This window comes from Triticum dicoccoides, chromosome 7B (genome assembly GCF_002162155.2).
Source record: "Triticum dicoccoides isolate Atlit2015 ecotype Zavitan chromosome 7B, WEW_v2.0, whole genome shotgun sequence".
NCBI lineage: Eukaryota > Viridiplantae > Streptophyta > Magnoliopsida > Poales > Poaceae > Triticum > Triticum dicoccoides.
The window spans coordinates 93802507-93819420 of NC_041393.1; the positions used below are offsets into that span (position 1 = coordinate 93802507).

Genomic DNA, 16914 nt, shown 5'->3' on the forward strand with positions numbered 1-16914 from the left:
AAACCGGTCCTAAATTCAAATTAAAAGTTTGGTAAATAATAAAAGTTTTCGAACATTAAAATAAAAATGTTCGGTCTGTACTAAATATTACATAGATAAATATGGTGTAGTAAACACATTTTTATAAAATGCCTAAATGATTCAAAATGATTTAAAACAGAAAAGTAAATAAATAAAAGAAAATACAAAAGAGAAAAAACTAAACTAACAAAAAAAAGGAAATCACCCCCCCACTAGGCCACGACCCAGCAGGCCTCCAGGCCGCCCGATCGGACCACCAGGCCCAACCGGCCATCCCCCCACTCCCTTATCCCCTCTCGCCTGAAACCCTAACCCCCCACTACTCCCACTCGCCCCCACTCCCTCTCCCTCGTCCCACTTCTCTGCCTCCCTCTCCCTGATCTAGATCGGATCAAGGCAATCGAGGCCCGATCCCGTCGCCCCATCGCCAACCCCCGACGCCACCGTTCGCCGTCTCCGCCCTCACCTCGTCGGACGCCTCCTCATACCCTCCCCGACGGCCTCCTCCTCGCCTCGATGCCAACGCCGCGTCGCCGCCGCCTAGGGCCCCGTCGTCGGAGACACCTCGCCGGACGCCATCACCTCCGTTCACACCGTCGCCGGACCTCGTCGCCCCGCCGCACGTCGTCCCCGACATCCTCCACGACCCCCGCCGCCTAGTCCCCTACGAACCCCGGTGAGCTCACCCTCTCCTCCTCTCTTCCTCGCGCACACGCGCTCACGGCCATTGCCTCCTCCCCATGGCTCCGATGTCGCCGTCGTGACCCTGTTGCTGCCCCCTCGTGCTGTCTCGCGCCTGCGACCTCCCTGCCGCTGCGAGTGCCACCAGCCGCGCTCCCCACTCTTACTCGTCGCGGCCCGCAACCGCCGCCGCTGCTGTTTCCTGCCTCGCCGCCCGCGCACCTCGTCGGCCCCCTGCCTCGCACCGGGGCTGCACCGCACCGGCCTCTGCTGTCGCACGCCGGCGCCCCAAGAGGCCACGTCCTCGCCTAGTGCCCCCCGGCTCCGCCTCCTGCCGTCGCCATCGGTCGTCGCCCATGGTGGCCGGCCGCACATTGGTGCCCCTGCATTCGGGCGGCGCCCAGCGCCCAGCGCTCAGCTCCCATTAGCACCCATGCCCGCTAAGGCCCACTGGCCCTATGACAAACGGGGCCCGTGCCCCAGAATGTTTTATGAAAAAAGGAATTAAAATAAATAAATAATAATTGAAATATTAATTAATTAATTAATCATGTTTAATTAACCTAATGACTAATTAAGCTAATTAACTACTATTAATTAACTAACAGTGTATGACAAGTGGGACCCACGCATAAGTTTGACTAAGTCAACAGGACTGTTGACTGCTGACTGGACCTGCTGACTGTGCTGTTGACCCAGTCAATGGCCCCATCTGTCAGTTTGACTTAGTCAATCCCTGTTGACTACTGATGTCAACATGACATCATGCTGATGTCATTAATCCAATTTCGAATTAAATTAAAGGATTAATTAAATTCTAGAAATTAGTAAATCTTTAGAAAATCTTATCTTTTAATCCGTAACTCGGATTAAATTATTTTCAACATGAAAGTTGCTCAGAACGACGAGACGAATCCGGATACATAGCCCGTTCGTCCACCACACATCCCTAACCTATCGAACTCGCAACTTTCCCCCTCCGGTTCATATGTCCGAAAATGCGAAACATCGGGAATACTTTCCCGGATGTTTCCCCCCTTCACCGGTATCACCTCATACCGCATTAGGGCACCCCTAGCACCGATACTTGTCTTGTCATGTATCGCTATGCATCTGTTTGCTTAATATTTATTGTTTCTTTCCCCCTCTTCTCTCGCTAGACACCAAGACCCACGCTGCTGCTACCCAGTACGACTACGGTGTTGACGACCCCTCCTTCTTGCCAGAGCAACCAGGCAAGCCCCCCCCCCTTTGATCACCAGATATCGCCTATTCTACCCTCTACTGCTTGCATTAGAGTAGTGTAGCATGTTACTGTTTCGATTAATCCTATTCTGTTGCATAGCCTGTCATTGTTGCTACATCTGTTGATACCTTACCTGCAATCCTAAATGCTTAGTATAGGATGCTAGTTTACCATTAGTGGCCCTACATTCTTGTCAGTCTGCCATGCTATACTATCGGGCTGTGATCACTCGAGAGGTGATCACGGGTATATATTATACATACATACTATTCAGGTGGTGACTAAAGTCGGGTCGACTCGGTGAGAACCCGCAAGTGATTCCGATGTGGGGGCTGGAAGGACAGGTGGCTCCATCCCGGTAGAGGTGGGCCTGGGTTCCCGATGGCCCCCGACTGTTACTTTGAGGCGGAGCGACAGGGCAAGTTCATACCACCTAGGAGAGAGGTGGGCCTGGCCCTGGTCGGCGTTCGCGATTGCTTCATAATAACATGCTTAACGAGATCTTGGTATTTGATCTAAGTTTGGCCACTGGCCTATACGCACTAACCAACTACGCAGGAAAGGTATGGGCACTCGACATCGTGGTATCAGCCGAAGCCTTCGTGACGTCAGCAACTGAGCGGCGCGCGCCGGATTGGAACGTAAGCCTGCACTTGTATTAAGGGGGCTAGTTCTTCTTCCGGCCGCGTACGCAACGTGCAGGTGTGCAATGGGCGATGGGCCCAGACCCCTGCGCGCATAGGATTTAGACCGGCGTGCTGACCTCTCTGTTGTGCCTAGGTGGGGCTGCGACGTGTTGATCTTCCGAGGCCAGGCATGACCCAAATGGGATCGAGCAACAGGATTAGCTATCCCCCTCTTATTCTGGCATTCTGCAGTTCAGTCCACCGATATGGCCCTTTACACATATACCCATGCATATGTAGTGTAGCTCGTTGCTTGCGAGTACTTTGGATGAGTACTCATGGTTGCTTTTCTCCCTCTTTCCCCCCTTTCCCTTCTACCTGGTTGTCGCAACCAGATGTTGGAGCCCTGGAGCCAGACGCCACCGTCGACGATGATTCCTACTACACTGGAGGTGCCTACTACTACATGCAGGCCGCTGACGACGACTAGGAGTAGTTTAGGAGGATCTCAGGCAGGAGGCCTGCGTCTCTTTCGATCTGTATCCCAGTTTGTGCTAGCCTTCTTAAGGCAAACTTGTTTAACTTATGTCTGTACTCAGATATTGTTGATTCCGCTGACTCGTTTATGTACCAGCACTTGTATTCGAGCCCTCTGGCTTGTAATATGATGCTTGTATGACTTATTTTTACTTTTAGAGTTGTGTTGTGATATCTTCCCGTGAGTCCCTGATCTTGATCATACACATTTGCGTGCATGATTAGTGTATGATTGAATCGGGGGCGTCACAAAGGTTCTCGTAATATTCCTTGTTCCTCTTTTCTAACGGAGTGTTTTCAACGTCCTTCATCTCTGTTGTATTCTTTCCTTGAAATTGTTTAACCTTCTAAGATTCCTTGGTTTCACTCATTTGTCAAAGAAGCAACTTTGTTCATCTATTCCTCTTCCGTCTCGTTCCTAAGATCTCGGGACGATATCTCTTGTTAGTGAGGGAGTGTTGTGACGCCCCGAGACCGATGCTCTAGTTGCCTTCCATTTGTTTTCATTGTTGCCATGTGTTTCAGTTGTTTGTTGTCATGACCATGTTGAGTGCCTTGCCATTTTCTCTTCTTGCATCATGTTCATCATTGGTTATATTGCATTGCCATGCCTCATTAAAATAGACATGCATCATACTTGGTTGAGCATCATGTCATGTTATGTGTTGTGTGTACGGTGGTGTTTGCTTCTTTCCGGTGTTGCTTCTTCTTGATAGTTCCGGTAACGTTGCGATTGTCAGGATCCGTTTGACTACGTGGGATCGTCTTCTTCATGGACTCGTTCTTCTTACTAGCGGGATTTCAGGAAAGATGGCCGTCACCTTGGATCTCACTACTATCATTGCTATGCTAGTTGTCTTAATGCTATCGCTATGTCGCGCTACCTACTACTTGTTTATCAAGCCTCCAAAATTGCCATGATATCCCCTAACCTTTTCCACCATCCTAGCAAACCGTTGTTTGGCTATGTTACCGCTTTGCTCAGCCCCTCTTATAGCGTTGCTAGTTGCAGGAGCAGTGCAGGTTGTTCCATGTTGGTACATGGATATCTTGGGATATCACAATATCTCTTATTTAATTAATGCATCTATATACTTGGTAAAGGATGGAAGGCTCGGCCTTTTGCCTGGTGTTTTGTTCCACTCTTGCCGCCCTAGTTTCCGTCATACCGGTGTTATGTTCCTTGATTTTGCGTCCCTAACACGATGAGGGTTTATGGGCCCCTCTTGACAGTTTGCTTTGAATAAAACTCTTCTAGCAAGGCCCAACATTGGTTTTACCATTTGCCTAATAACAACTAAAACTTGCATAGGGACCAGCTAGCACCCGAGGACTCTTAATCAACCCCCGGGCCAATGCTCCTCATGAGTGTTGGTCCAAACCGGGTGATGTCCGACGCCCCTTGGGCAACCAGGGTCTCAGCCAACCCAACGTCTTGCCCATCCGGTGTACCCTGAGAACGAAATACATGCGACTCCTATCAGGCTAGGTCGGTGCATCAGGAGGTCTTGCTGGTTTTGTTTTACCATTGTCGAAATGTCTTGTGCACCGGGATTCCGAGTCTGATCGGAGGATCCTGTGATGGAGGATTGTCTCCGCGGATCGTGAACTTGTCATGGGCTAACTTGGGACACCCCTGCAGGGTTTAAACTTTCGAGAGCCGTGCCTGCGGTTATGTGGCAGATGGGAATTTGTTAATATCCGGTTGTAGCGAACTTGAAGTAAACTCAATTAAAATACACCAACCGCGTGCGTAACCATGACTGTCTCTTTTCGGGTGCGATCGAGAAGAGAACACGGTTGGGTTATGTTTGAACGTAAGTAGTTTAGGATCACTTATTGATCATTACTAGTTTGCGACCGTTTGCGTAGTTTCTCATCTTACTCTTGTACTCGTAAGTTAGCCACCATACAATGCTTAGTCGCTGCTGCAACCTCACCACTTTACCCCTTCCTTACCCATTAAGCTTTGCTAGTCTTGATACCCATGGTAATGGGATTGCTGAGTCCTCGTGGCTCACAGATTACTACAACAACAGTTGCAGGTGCAGGTAATGCGATGCTCATGACGTGAGAGCGGTGTTTACTTGTTTTGAAGTTCTCCTTATTCTTCGTCGATCTTGGGATAGGTTCCTAGTCGGCAGCCTGGGCTAGCAGGGTGGATGTCATTTGAACTTATGTTTGTGTTTCATCCGTAGTCGGGTGTTATTCTCATATATGATGTTTGATGTATTCATGTGGCATTTGTATGCCTTTGTATGTACCCCCAACTATTATGTAATGGTACGATGTAATGATATCCACCTTGCAAAAGTGTTTCCAATATGCGCTTCTATCCTTGGTGGAACCTTCGAGTTCCTTTAGGATAGAGTCGCATATTGGGTGTGACAGAAAGCAAGAGGGGATTAGATCTCAAAGGGTTTGATTGGATAGTTGGATTGGAAAGCCTATTGCACATCTCAGAGGTTCCAACGGGAATTGCTCGGTGGCTCCAAAGTGAACAAAAGTGTCAACTTTCAGATGCATCAGTAGTTACGAATGAAAATCAATCAGTGTCTCCAAAGAGAGCACTTCAACAGTGGCACTCTATGTTAACGTTGCAAAAGTTCTGGCTTGTATTGCTCAGAATTTCCGATATGGTAACAATAAGTTTACCAGGTTGCTTTGATGGCTCTGGATGGAATGTTGGAGGCTTGGATTGAATAGGGTTTGTCCATCGATTATATCTTGATGATCAGGTGGTTTCGAGTGGAAGTGCTTCAAAAACACCGAGATGAATGGCACTAGGTCTACAGTGGAAACTTTGAAGGATTTTGACAAGCTTTTCGAGTTTCATCTTTAAGCACATGGAGCAAAAGGCTCATTACCACATCCTCGTCCCCTTTTGGTAGTAGTGGCATGCCTATGGACGCAATGTGATACTGGATCACTAAAATGAAAATGTATTCCATTTGGAGGGAAACCTTTCAGTTCCAAGTTTGGAGGAGAGAATGGCATTTGACCATGTCAAAACCTTTTCCAAAGTCAGTTTTAAAAGGACGCCATAGACTCTTTTTTCTATCCAGTTTTTTTAGTGTTTCATGGGGAATCAATATCCCCTCAAAGTTGTATCTCCCTTTTAGGAAGGTTGTTTGAGAACATCTAATTTCCCCCTTTATGACTGCAATCAGTGTTTAACCATGACCTTGGTGATTATCTCAAAGACAAGATTCAAGAGACATATCAATATCCATTTCATTATCATAGAGATGTTCTATCAAGGCAAACATGACAATCTTGATGATTTCCCAGAATTTCTGGTAAAACTCAATATTAAACTCATCTGGCCTATCTGGTTTGTTAGATTCCATGCTAAAAACTTTTGTCTGCAGTTCTTCCATAGAAAAACTTATAGTTAAAAAAGCTTGCTCTTCTCTAGTCAACTATTCTACTCCAACATGGTTTGTAGTTATGGAAGAAAACTCGTGCTCACCGAACATGTTGTTATAAAAATTGGTGATGTATAGCTTAAGGGTTTTCAGTCCTTGAATCAACACATCATCTTGTTGCAATTTTCGATAGTAATTTTCCTATGTCTGCCATTTGCCTTTGCATGATCATATTTGGTGTTTGCATATCCATCATGAAATTCTCTCTCATGTGAGTTTTGAAGCCATTTCGTCTCGTTTGTGAGTCAGGATCATGCCTAGCTCGCCCCGCGGCAGCCCAAAAACCTTATTTTATTCGTCTTCTTTTTGACCACCTTATCCACCTTGTACGTGCTCACCTCCTTCTACTCGTCAGTGTTGGGGCCACCGTTAAGTATATATCAACCATTGCCTCCCACTCCTCCTCAGATGAAATCGAGCTCGACATTATGATGATGTAATATCTTGCGATCTACTGTAGGAGAAAACCAGATGCTATCACAAAAATTTATATCACTGTGCCACGGACAGAGACCTTCTTGAACGCGTTGACCATAACACAATTTGTAGAGTGCACCTACTCTTTATTAGCTAATGATAGTTTGATAAATACAAATTTCCTTGGCCAAATATTATGACCAACTGAAGGTACGAAGCGCTATGAGCTAGGTTATGAGCATATTTTTTGACTTCATGTTCTCATGCACAAAATGAGCTTCCCGAAAAGCCTTATCCCTCCCTTGTATCTCCATAAAAATGTGTCCATACAAAATCGATGACGATGCCTGAAGAATCGTCACAACAACCCAACAATCTCTTGCAACTGTGATGTTATGTAATAGGGGATATTCTGCTACAACGCCTCTCAACATGCCAATGCTTTGAGGGTTTACAGATAGGACAATTCCTCGAAGAACAGTGTAGATGCTCCGAAGAAGACACCGTTGTCATCTCTTGCCACTGCCACCAGCAAACCAACACACATATTCTTATATATCCCTGCGCCGACATTGATCTTTGCAATTCTTGGTCTTGGTGTAGTTCCATCTAGGATGACCACAACATGATTTGGCCCATAGGAATTTCGGTGAAGAAGCTCGGTTTTGTGCTTGATGCATGAAGCACAGTTTGTTCAAGTGCATAGCCCAATGCAGCCAGCACAGGGTGCTCCTCCTCATCACTTATAACGTCGATTGGGGAACCATCACCCATGAGGATGGTTGTTGAGCCGCTGTCCATTAGCATCGCTCTCGCTATTTTGCTCGTGTGGTTTAGCTTGCTAGCTAAAAAAATAGCTCTTGGCTTTTTGGTAGATGTTAAAAAGTCTACAAATTCAAATGAAATATTCCCGAGTTTGAAAAGTTCAAAAATTTAAAAGTGTTCACAAATTCAAATAAAATGTTCCCGAGTTTGAAAAGTTCAAAAATTTAAAAGTGTTCACAAATTCAAAAAAATCATGAATTAAGAAAAGTTCAAGAATTTTAAAAATCTCACGAACTAAAAAAATGTTCACAATCTCAATAAAAAATGTTGATGAATTAGAAAAAACGAATTTGGAAAAATTTCACCGCTTTGAAAAATGTTCACGATTCTTTTTAAAAGTGCATGGAATTTTAAATTCAAATTTAAAACGAAAATAAAAAATGAACAAAACCTGCCCAAAAAAGAAGAAGAAACCGGTTCTTCACAAAACCATAGCGAGCCTTCCGAGCCCATTACAGGCGATACAGATGGTCCAGACCACTAGCTGTGCCTTCTGCGAAAACAGTACTAGAAACCGGCGCTCCCCGGGCCGAAGGCAGCACGTCTCGCGTGTTGCCCAAAAAAAAAAAGGCAGCATGTCGCGTGGGTAAGGAATTTCTTCGCGTGCACCCGAACGGGAAGTACATAATTCCAAAAAGACCCTCCCCCGGGCCAACCCCACGCCATTACTCCCGTCCAACGCTAGTCCAAGCTCCACACGATTTCCCCAACCGGAGACTCGGACAGACAGGGTCGCCCAGATCGGAGCATATGGCGGCGGCAGCGGGAGCGGCGACCCGGCCGGCGCTGGTGGTTGGTGCGCTCGTGGCGGCGCTGATGATGCTGTGCGCGGAGGCGGTGTGGCTCGACCTGCCGCCCACGGGGACCAAGTGCGTCTCCGAGGAGATCCAGCCCAACGTGGTGGTGGTCGCGGACTACATGCTCATGTACGAGGCCCACGCCACCGCCCATCCCACCGTCGCCGTCAAGGTAAGCGCGGCGCGATCCCCTCCCTTTGTCTTCGCGTGCTTGCTTTTCTGGTTCCAGCGGTTTGATCTTGATCTGGACGGGTGAACTCTCGCGTGTTGGGATCCATGCGTAGGCGGATTTGGGCGCGACAGATACTAGCTTGTTCTAATTATTTGTGTTATTAAGTTTAGTTGGTGGATTGAACTTTTTGAGTCAAAATCAGAGCCTCCGTGCCAATTGAATTTGGGCGTTTTTAGAAGAATTGAGAGAATAGAAGAGAAAACGGACCAGTTCAAGTTAACATTTCCTAGAGAAGTCAACAGGCAAAAGTTTTACATTTAGTGTAATTTGGTGCATAGGGTCTGTGTTATGTGGATTATGGTAAGGTTAAATGCTGTTAATCCAGTAGTTTGTGATGAATTTGCTCATATGCTCCAGTGCTTTGTTCTGGAGGAACCAGCTGAGGTTTGACCCGTTGAGCTAGACTGGGTGGACTTGATGCGAATTGACTCAAAGTGCCACTTCCTATCGGGGCAACATGTTGTGGATTGATAATTTCTATGCATGTAGCAATATCCTAAGTAACGTGACCTGCAGCTGCAGGACAACCTTCTCTTTGGGCACCTGGCATCCCATTATTAGAATAGCATGGTCGTAGGTACTGAGACTAATTAAAGATGATTGGGGTTAACCATAACAAGAGAAAACAAGCGAGGGGTGGATTGTTATTCATTATCACTGCCATGGATGGGCTGATGAGATTCTGGTAAGATGCAATCATGTTTGCATGTGGGCATACGGGTGAACACACAGGAGATGACATACTGTCCCACTTCTCATCCATTCTGTTGTAGATAAGGAGAACTTCAGATTTCAGATTCATGATGTGTTTTGCGCAATACAGGGATTCAGAGATTCATGATACATGTGTATTGTAGCTCATAATAACTGGAAAAAAGTACCGGTAACTGGGATTAGCCACACGTTCACAACTTTGTCGTTCATATGTCCAAGAATTCTGCAAGCAACACATGGATGTTGTATTGTACTTTTGTGGTGACTATGTTTTCTAATGTAAAACTTTTGCGGTGGCTAAATGGTGCTTTGGCATGCTAAGTGTGTATGAGTATGATAACCTTTTTTGCTAGTTATCACACGCATAATTAGCATAGCATCTACATATATCAGTTAGTCTTATGGAAGATTTCTTAGAAATGATGATTTCTGAAGACTATTTTTTTTCTTGCTTACTAGCTCATTTGTATTGTCCATGTTTGTGTTTTGTGTAGGTTACCTCACCATATGGCAATACTGTACATCAGAAAGAAAATGCCACAGTGGGCCAATTTGCATTTACAACTTCAGAAGCTGGAAACTACCTTGCTTGCTTCTGGCTAGACAGCGCAGAGAAAGGATCAGGAGTATCTCTGAATCTTGATTGGAAGATAGGGATTGCGACAAAGGACTGGGACTCTGTTGCCAAGAAGGAGAAAATTGAGGTGTGTCAATTATTTAAATGCACCTAATCCAAATGGCACTATACTTCAATGTAATGCATTGTTTTTTGTTCCTGATTATTTCTAATCTGAAATTTTTATGTGTTCAGGGTGTTGAATTAGAGCTCGCGAAACTTGAAGCTGCAGTGGAATCCATTCATCATAACTTATTATATCTCAAAGCAAGGCAAGTTATCTATTCTACTTTTGTACTCCCTCCGTTCCAAAATAGATGACTCAACTTTGTACTAACTTTAGTACAAAGTTGGGTCATCCAAGGTTGTCAGAATCGTGATTTTGAATCGGATCGGAGCTCTGATGGTAGGACCGCAAATCGTAGAATCTTCACTATCAGGATCGTAAAAACGTAGATTCTATGAGCTAAAATCGTAGAATCAGATGGGTTAGTTTGGATCGTAAAGTCGTAGCATCGTATAATAGAATCGCGATTCTGACAACCTTCTCATCTATTTTGGAACGGAGGGAGTATGTGTTTTAATAGCCAGATAATAGACTGCGGTTGTTATGCTATGCTGCGCCAGGTGTTCTGTAGTCTGTACTATTTCCAGTTGGATGTTTTATGTATGTAAATAAATATGCTTTCAACGAAATGATTTACAGAAAAATTGGTGACTGTAAAGCTAAAACATTGTGAAACAGAACCTACTGGTCTCATCTTCATCTGTCTTAGGAAAGTGTTATATTGAACTGCTATTTGAAACTCTTAGGTGGTCACTGTTTTTGTACTGGATGAGATGTTTGGGACATAGACAAACAGAACTACTAGCTTTACTTACATTTTGAACGGGCAATGCATGACATAATGCGTGATCTTGATATGTTTATGCAGGGAAGTGGAGATGCGGGAAGTGAGTGAGAAAACAAATTCTAGGGTTGCGTGGTTCAGCATCTTGTCTCTGGGCGTGTGCGTTGTGGTCTCCGCTCTGCAGTTATGGCATTTGCAAGGCTTCTTCCAGAAGAAGAAGCTCATCTGAGTTCACTCGTTTCACCATGTACTCCTGTGTTGTTAACTACCTTAGCAAGAGGACAGTTTTGTCGTATTTATTTCGACAAACTCATGTGGTGGACAAAAAAGTTCCCTGGTACAAGATACATGATTTCAATAGCAAGCAGTTCCTTGGTGGTTGGTGCTTGATACATGATATTATGTGCAATAGAAATATTTTCAAATCTACTACTTTGGGATTATTTGGCCTTTGTGTATGACATACTCCCTCCATAAAGAAATATAAGAGCGTTTAGATCACTAAAGTCTAAATGCTCTTATATTTCTTTACAGAGGGAGTAGTATATAAATTGTGAAATTTTGTGCTTGTCTCAGCTGAATTTCTTTTAGTACCAGGGCCATTTCCTTGTACAAGGCCACAAACTCCATCCATTCCCTTATACAAGGCCACAAACTCCATCCATTTCCTTATATAAGGCCACAAACTCAGATTACATGTACCAAGGTAAAATTTAATGACTGCTTTACAAGCCAACTTTTCTTTTTGTTAACCGGGGTCTGCATGCAAGGAAGGAACGGGAAGGAAGTAGCACAATGTCATTATGATTACATGCATGCAAGTATTAAATAAGTTGCTAGTACGAGAAAACATCATTAATTTTTGCCCCGATTATTGTTAGTGGCCTTGTATAGATGAAAATGTATTTTTTTATAATGACCTTGTATAACGGAATGGAGGGAGTACTCTTAGTATTAAAATTTATACCATCTATTTTCTTAGAGCACTTGATTTTGAGGCTGTACTAGGCTTGGCTGGGCCACTTAATCTTTGGTAACAGGTCGTGCCATGTCAGACACAAGACGGTGGGGCTTCCCTAAGACTAGTCATAGTGGAGAGTATCATATAATTGTGTATGATACTACATCTATAGTGCATAGTATCATATATATTAGTATTATAGATGGTCTTATTTATTGCCATGCATAATACATGGTAGCATAACATTTATTATGTTACGGTATCTACCTATGTTACTATAACCATCTCTCTTCTTTAATTGCCTATCATATAAGCATGTTTGCGAGTCTCAAGTGCATGATACTACTTAGGGCATGGCCAACTCTCCAGGTTTGATAGCTGCTCCAGCACTCCACGTAGGATTGGATGGTCCAGTTTGTCAAAAGGTATGGCTTGCAGACACAAGCGGGATCCTGCAAAGGAGGTCGCTTCCTCAACTGCCAAAAGTCACAGGATTAGGCCAGCGCTCGCCTGCGAAATAGTTGGAGGGCACCTTGGCTCCTCTCATCTTGCGGTTGCGGTCTGATAAAGTGAAGTAGAGGACCTTGGCTCCTGTTATACCTCAAACCACTGCTTCCATTGGGTGGTAAATGTTCAAACGGTGGTCTTATAGCTACAAATCTATGTGGATGGGATGAGACCACCGCTTGGTGCTGCTACCTCTGTACATGCCCTTATGTTAGAGCATCTCTAGCCGCGCTCCCAACAAGACCCCCCCCTTCCCCAGCGAATTTTTAGCGCCAGTGGCCGAAAATCGGCCCAGTCGCATCCCCAGGACCTCATTTAGCGCCGGTTTGGGCCAAATCAAGAGCCGGCGATCCCGCCCCGAACCCAAGCGCCCGGGTGTCGCCTGGGGGCGCCGGCAGAAGCGAAAAGGGACATGGGGCCGCTCTGTCGGCGAGAGGAGGCCCTTTTCCCGCCATTTCCTCCCGCTTCCCCCCCTCGGCTTCCCTATCATTCTCCATTCCTCCCGCCAAACTCCACCTCCTTCCTTCCAAGCCGACCGCCATGCCGCCGAAGAAGTACGTGATCCCCCGCGCCGCGACGGATCCCACAGCCGCCGCTATCGCCCAACTGAAGCAGAGGAAGCAGAGGGCGCCGTCGTCCAAGCCCCCGAGCATGACCAACGCCGACTGGAAGGCGGAAGTGCAGCGTCGGGAGGCAGTCACTGCCGATAGGCGCAACAGAGCCAAGAAGGCCAGGGAGAGGGCGACGCTCGCGGCCACGGTGGCTGCGGAGCAGGCGGAGCGCTCGGCTGCCGAGCAAGCCAAGGCGGCTCGCGCGGGGATGATGAATCCACCCGGCGGCCATGGCCCGCACGTGGCCTATAGCCAGCAAAGTGTCGGATCTCCGGCCGGCTTCTCGTCGTCGCCGCACTCATGGAGCACGCCATCGCCAGGCTATGCCGACGGCGACGTTCACGACGGTTTCAACCCCAACATCACCTTCCTCCATGGGCGCCCGGTCCAGCGCACGCCCTCGCCCACTTTTGCAGGCGTGTAGTACCCTCCATACACATACTCGCCGCCGGACTACGCAGCCTCCCCAACGCCACTTCTCCGCCGCGGACTCTACTCACAAGCCTCCTCCTCGTCGCATCTTGGCAACGCCGACGCGACGGAGGCCAACATGGAAGATATCATCGCAGCCGGCTCGGCTGCCGCCGCCGCTTCCCCCAAGGTTCACTACCCAAGACGGCTCAATTGATCTCGGTGACATGGACGGTGAGCTCGGCTACGGCGAGGAAGAGCCGGAGGAGGATGAGGAGGAGGAGGAGCCGACGCCGACGAGGAAAGGCAAGAAGAAGAAGAAGAAGAAGAAGAAAGGGGCGGCCAAGACCGACGAGCCGCACATCAAGTGGGCGACCAAGGAAGATGAGTGCCTCGCCGAAGCGTGGAAAGTCTTCTGCCTCGACCTGATCACCGGCACGAACCAGAACATCGACATGTATTGGTACCGTGATAACCCACAAGTGTAGGGGATCGCAACAGTTTTCGATAAGTAAGAGTGTCGAACCCAACGAGGAGCTAAAGGTAGAATAAATATTCCCTCAAGTTCTATCGACCACTAATACAACTCTACGCACGCTTGACGTTCGCTTTACCTAGAACAAGTACGAAACTAGAAGTACTTTGTAGGTGTGATAGGATAGGTTTGCAAGATAATAAAGAGCACATAAACATAAACTAGGGGCTGTTTAGATAAAGATGCAATAAAGTAAATAAAGCGAGTGTGGAAAAGTGGTGGTAGGAGTTGTGGAATTGTCCCTAAGCAATTGACTACGTTACTAGATCGGTAATCACTATTGCAATTCTATTTGAGGGAGAGGCATAAGCTAACATAATTTCTCTTCTTGGATCATATGCACTTATGATTGAAACTCTAGCAAGCATCCGCAAATACTAAAGATTCATTAAGGTAAAACCCAACCATAGCATTAAAGTATCAAGTCCCCTTTATCCCATACGCAACAATCTACTTACTCGGGTTTGTGTTTCAGTCACTCACGCAACCCACTATAAGTGAATCATGAACGCATTGCAACACCCTACAGCGGGAATCCCTCATGCTTGCGCGACACGGAGGGCACCATAGGAAAACACCAATAATAAAATATGCAACTCAAACCAATCATAGCAATTCATCAATCACCGATAGGACAACGAAAATCTACTTAGACATCATAGGATGGCAACACATCATTGGATAATAATATGAAGCATAAAGCACCATGTTCAAGTAGAGGATACAACGGGTTGCGGGAGAGTGGACCGATGGATATAGATGGGGGAAGGTGATGGAGATGTTGGTGAAGATGGCGGAGGTGTTGGTGAAGATCGCGGTGATGATGATGGCCCCCGGCGGCGTTCCGGCGCCACCGGAAGCAAGGGGGGGGAGAGGCCCCCTTCTTCTTCTTCTTCCTTGACCTCCTCCCTAGATGGGAGAATGGTTTCCCCTCTGGTCCTTGGCTCCTATGGCGTGGGAGGGGCGAGAGCCCCTCCGAGATTGGATCTATCTCTCTGTTTCTGCGTTCTCTGATTCTACCCCTTCATCGTTTCTTTTATATCTGGAGATCCATAACTCCGATTGGGGTGAATCTTTTGCCCGGATCTTTCTCATAAAATTAGCTTTCTTGCGCCAAAAGAAGAGCGTCAACTGCCTTATGGGTGTCCCACGAGAGCCCAGGGCGCACTTGCCTCCATGGGGCGCGGCCCCCTGTCTCGTGGCCACCCCGGACACTGTTTCGTGTTGATTTTACTTCCCAAAAATCATAAATATTTCAAAAAAAATCTCCGTCCATTTTTATCCTGTTTGGACTCCGTTTGATATTGGGTTTCCGCAAAAAAAAATGCAATAGATAGGAACTGGCACTGGGCACTGGATCAATATGTTAGTTCCAAAAATAGTATAAAAAGTTGCCAAAAGTATATGAAAGTTGAAGAATATTGGCATGGAACAATCAAAAATTATAGATACGACGGAGACGTATCAGCATCCCCAAGCTTAATTCCTGCTCGTCCTCGAGTAGGTAAATGATAAAAAAGATAATTTTTGATGTGGAATGCTACCTAGCATAATCTTGATCATATGTCTAATCATGGCATGAATATTAAGACACGAGTGATTCAAAGCAATAGTCTATCATTTGACATAAAAAACAATAATACTTCGAGCGTACTAATAAAGCAATCATGTCTTTTCAAAACAACAAGGCCAAAGCAAGCTTATCCCTACAAAATCATACAGTTTGGCCATGCTTCATTTTCGTCACACAAAATGCTCCCATCATGCACAACCCTGATGAGCCGAGCAATCGGTTCATACTTTTTAACGCGCTTCAGCTTTTTCAACCCTCACGCAATACATGAGCGCAAGCCATGGATATAGCTCTATAGGTGGAATAGAATATAATGATGGAGGTTATGTGGAGAAGACAAAAAGGGAGAAAGTCTCACATCGACGCGGCTAATCAACGGGCTATGGAGATGCCCATCAATTGAATTCAATGTGAGGAGTAGGGATTGTCATGCAACGGATGCACTAAGAGCTATAAATATATGAAAGCTCAACAAAAGAAACTAAGTGGGTGTGCATCCAACTTGCTTGCTCATGAAGACCTAGGGCATTTGAGCCGAAGCCCATCGTTGGAATATACAAGCCAAGTTCTATAATGAAAAATTCCCACTAGTATATGAAAGTGACAACATAAGAGACTCTCTACATGAAGAACATGGTGCTACTTTGAAGCACAAGTGTGGAAAAAGGATAGTAGCATTGCCCCTTTTATTTATTTTTTATTTTTTTCTTTTTTTTCTTTTTGCGGGATTCTTTGGCCCCCTTTTTATTTAGGCTTCTTTGGCCTTTCCTTTTTTTCTTTTTCTTTTTTTTCATGGGGCAATGCTCTATAATGATGATCATCACACTTTTATTTACTTACAACTCAATATTACAACTCGATACTAGAACAAAGATATGGCTCTATATGAATGCTTCCGGCGGTGTACCAGGATGTGCAATGATCTAGCGTAGCAATGACATCAAAAAAATGGACAAGCCATGAAAACATCATGCTAGCTATCTTACGATCATGCAAAGCAATATGACAATAAATGCTCAAGCCATGTATATGATGATGATGGAAGTTGCAAGGCAATATATCTCAGAATGGCTATGGAAATGTCATGATAGGTAGGTATGGTGGCTGTTTTGAGGAAGATATAATGAGGCTTATGTTTGATAGAGAGTATCATATCACGGGGTTTGGATGCACCGGCGAAATTTGCACCAACTCTCGAGGTGAGAAAGGGCAATGCACGGTACCGAAGAGGCTAGCAATGATGGAAAGGTAAAAGTGCGTATAATCCATGGACTCACATTAGTCATAAAGAACTCATATACTTATTACAAAAGTTTATTAGCCCT

At 45.7% G+C, this 16914-nt stretch overlaps 1 protein-coding gene across 1 annotated transcript; it reads left to right on the top strand.

Moving 5' to 3' along the window:
• Positions 1-8421: 8421 nt before the first annotated feature.
• On the top strand, positions 8422-11423 carry LOC119337436 (transmembrane emp24 domain-containing protein p24delta3-like). The gene is made up of 4 exons (XM_037609576.1): positions 8422-8750; positions 10019-10228; positions 10336-10412; positions 11076-11423. Exons 1-4 carry the CDS (start codon positions 8532-8534, stop codon positions 11218-11220), a joined length of 651 nt encoding a protein of 216 aa, XP_037465473.1. The 5' UTR covers positions 8422-8531; the 3' UTR covers positions 11221-11423.
• Positions 11424-16914: the final 5491 nt, after the last annotated feature.